Genomic DNA, 4,198 nt, shown 5'->3' on the forward strand with positions numbered 1-4,198 from the left:
ACACGGAGAGAATGATGTGTTTTGAAGAAGGACTTAACATCACCGTATCAAAGGCCCTTTTACATTTCTAAATGCACTTACACCGTTGCACGACATTCTTACAACGACTTTAAAATATAAAGACACATAGAGATCAATTATAATTCGTAGATTTTAATGTCTTAAATTCTTAAATTATACAATGGTAAAGTTTTTGTAATCTATGTTAACGGCTAAATAATAAAGATATGCCATTCTTTTTAGCACTTATATATAGATGTATTTTTTGTATAAATATAATTTTGACACCACTACTCAAAAAATTCTAGAAAGACCATTTCAAAACGAGGGAAACAGAAATTAACGGTTACAGTTAAGTCCTTCCTAAACAAACATCATTCTCTCCTTGCACCCAAATCCTTCGCCACAAAAATCGCCACACACTACCCTATGCAATTACCCTTCTCCCCATCCTTCTCCATACTAAAATTAGAAAAATTCAAAATGTAAGAAACTTCAATAGGAGGCTATTTAAGTCATTCTACAATCCAACCGTACATTACCACGTAACTGTACGTCAAACCTGTTCTTAAAAATCAACACTTGAAACTGACAAGAACATTCGTGCTTTGTTGTCTTCACGTCATAAAACCAAAATAACAAATCATGGTTCCTAAATTTTCTTATTATATAAACTTGTTTTTGTTTCCTAAATTTCTCATCAAACTGATTCATCTCTAGCTATCAAATATTCCTCTCCTGCTTGTACGTAGCAGGAAAAATGTTACATTAAATATCCTTTATTACAATCTCTCCTTTTTCTCCAACATTTGTTAATTGTTTCAATTAACACCTATTCATTATTTATATAATGGAGAAAAAGGTTGAGAACGCTATGATTAGCTATGATCCAAAATCAAAAACAACCCTAGATCATATTCCTCAACCCCAACCCATTCTCAAGAAGGGATCATCAAAAGGATCTAAGAATTTCTTTAAGGTCGTTGTATTCATGTTGCGAGGGCATTCTCGTAAAACAAAATCGATTATGCCTATTGATAATGAGTCTAAAAGCATGTGGAAGAAGCTTTTGGGGTCCATGAGACCTATGCACCTTCAAAGCAACCAATCACCACCGCAAATTCTTAACGGTGAGAATAACCATAAAAAAGTGGTTATTGAAAATAATGTTAATAGCATCATTGATACTCAAGGAGAGGATGGGTTTCATAATGCATCGGAGTTTCTGAATTCGCCGTCTCCGACCAGAAGCTGCCTTGCTTCGGTGGCTAGTAGCCGCTACGCTTCCGCGGTGGGGCTAAGTGAAATGGTTGAGGAGGAGAAAGAGGAAGAGATTGTGGAAAAGGATAATAATAATAATAATAATAATAATACTAATGAGAATGATGATGACATGATTGATGCCGATGCGGCGGGGCTAAATGAAATGGTTGAGGAGGAGAAAAAGGAAGAGATTGTGAATAAGGATAGTAATAATAATAATGAGATTGATGAAGATGACATGATTGATGCCAAAGCTGAAGATTTTATTGCTAAATTTTATCGAGAAATGAGGTTGCAGCGTATGGATGTACGTTACAATGAGATGAGTATGAGGTCATTAGGGTTATGATCTAGCTGATTGCAATGATATTCATGAATATTGTGGTTTCATACTTTGTCTAATTGGGCATGCATGCATGGAAACGAGATCGATTCAACCTCTTTCATTCTTTTTGGTTTTTCTTTTGTGTGTAGAAAGATGGGCCTGTAAACCCTTTCTTAAAAACATAAAAGAAAAAGTATATATGCGTGCGGAAAAATGTATACGTATATATAAAGTGTTGTAACCTTGTTTTTAGAAGAAAAAAAAATATAAAGTCTTGCCAAAATGATCTCTACAATTACATGTTGATGTATATTTGAAAATATGGTTAAGTAAGGAAATGGTTCCCTAAGTATACAAACATTTGATTTTATTCCCTTAAAATATTTCTTAAGCTTTTGGTTCCTCTAAAAAAAATTATCCATAAAATTAGTCCATGTTCTCAATGTAGAGAATGAACTAATTTTATGGATGAAGAACAAAAAGTCTAAGAAATATTTTAGAGGAATTAAAATCAAATGTTGATAAATTTAAAAGGACAATTTATTTATTTAACCCTTGAAAATAGATTTTTTTTTGTGTGCCATAAAATGAAACAAAAATTGTAAATCTATCCTAGTTGCAAACAAAAATTATAAAACTACTCTACTTTTGGAAAGTTGACCCCTATGTCACAAGTCAAAATTGCGACAAGTCAAAATTGTGACATAGGGGGTATGTCGCAAGTTTGACTTGTGACATAGGGTAGGTCGCAAGTCAAACTTCTGACATATGGGTTAACTTTTCAAAAGTATGGTAGTTTTGGAATTTTTGTTTCAACTACGGTAGATTTACAATTTTGGTTTCATTTTAGGGGTCACATTTTTTACTTTATTATATATTAATTAAAATTGCTTATATAATAATCCTCCCTATACTTTGAGAGACGTTACAGATTACGAGAATCCTATGTCTGATGGATTGTTTTTTGAGCTTAGTCACCTAGGGGTGTTCAAACCGAACCCACCCAATAAAAAAACAGCAAACCAAACCAATCCAAACCGAAACCACAAAAAACCGTACTTGGTTCGGATGAATTTGGATGACTTTTGCACTGAACTGCGCGGTTTGGTTCGGTTTGCGGTTTGCATCTCAGCAACCGAACCAAACCAAACCAAACCGCAAGAATAATGAATATTACTTAAACATGTACTAGCCAAATTACATAGCTCACGAATAATCTTTTTCGATTCGATTTTTCCATTGTTGCACCATCAGGTTCGATTCTAATTCCTTTCCATCTCTTTCAATTCATTTCCAATGATGAATTTGTTTCCTTTATTTCCCAATAATTTGTTTCATGCTTATGTTTCTTCTTAATTTTACCTATTTTGATATAAGTTTTACCTAATACTTTATCAATATAAACAACAAAATAAAATGTCCTAAGTTTATTTGGTAACAAGTTGGCAATATTAGAGTTAATGTAATATTTTTTTATCACACGATAAACCGCACAAACCGAACCAATCCAAGCCGTATTGGTTTGGTTTGGTTTGGATGACTTTTTAAAAATCAACCGAACCAAACTAAACCGCATGCTTTTTTATCTCGCAGTTCGAATGACTTTTGTGCTCAAAACAGAACCAAACCGCACCACGAACACCCCTATAATCACTTTAGAAGTGGGTCGTGAGGATGTAAGGGACTGAGTCTTGGGTTAGTATAAATCTTTAAGAGAAGACTGATGATTAATCTTTTAGGCTATTTTTTTGAGGGAATTAATTTTGAAGAAATTGCTATGATTTTGATTGCACGCAATTCTATTTCCGTTTATTGTGTTTTAGATTTTGTTGTGGATCAAATTAAGCAATTTTTTGAAACTTACACTTTTAATGAACTTTTTATGTGCACCTTTTAATTTGAGAAAATAAACCAACATTTAATTTGATGATACCATAGCTTACTAAGCTACTTCGATCATTTCTTTGCTACTCAAAGTGTCAAATAATAATTTTTTCAATATTGAAAAAAATAAGGAACAACCATTCTATGAAACTCACTTGGATACCTTCTTCATTAGAGATGCTCAATTATAGTACCCAAAAGAACTTAAATGAGACAACACAAGTATTTCAACTTAAACAAATGTTTCAAATTTGAACTCTAAAAAACTACTCTCTCGGTCATTTTTATAAGAGATAAATAAGTCAATCAAAGTTGATGTATTTGATCTACATTATGAACCAAACATCAATTGTGGTTTACCAATTTGTCTCTTATAAAAATGACCGAATGGAGTATTGGCAAAAAAAAAAATTATCATAGCTAGTTTTGTCGCCTAAGATTGCAATGCTTGAATCTTGTTGAAAAAGTCTAAGACAACTCACACAAATACACCATAAACGAAGTGCTAGTTAAATTTTCTTTTCAATATTCTTTCTAACACTCGGCCTTGAATCAATGTAAGTATGTTTGTTTTGTCAAAACAAAAATTAAGTATATTTTTTAATATAAAATAAAATTAAGTATCTTTGCCCGTTTTATTTGAGGCCAAGTTTTGGTGCAATGAAAATTGGTGCATTCATGGGTCGACAAACTCGAGAGCAGCAATTAAGATCGAATAATTTAGAT

The 4,198-nt window shown here is 32.5% G+C and overlaps 1 protein-coding gene across 1 annotated transcript; it reads left to right on the forward strand.

Annotated features, from left to right (window-relative positions):
• The first annotated feature begins 719 nt into the window (after positions 1-719).
• On the forward strand, positions 720-1,877 carry LOC11419999 (myb-like protein X). The gene has a single exon (XM_003591407.3). It carries the CDS (start codon positions 851-853, stop codon positions 1,610-1,612), a length of 762 nt encoding a protein of 253 aa, XP_003591455.1. The 5' UTR covers positions 720-850; the 3' UTR covers positions 1,613-1,877.
• Positions 1,878-4,198: the final 2,321 nt, after the last annotated feature.

This window comes from Medicago truncatula, chromosome 1, assembly GCF_003473485.1.
Source record: "Medicago truncatula cultivar Jemalong A17 chromosome 1, MtrunA17r5.0-ANR, whole genome shotgun sequence".
In the NCBI taxonomy this organism is placed as follows: Eukaryota; Viridiplantae; Streptophyta; class Magnoliopsida; order Fabales; family Fabaceae; genus Medicago; species Medicago truncatula.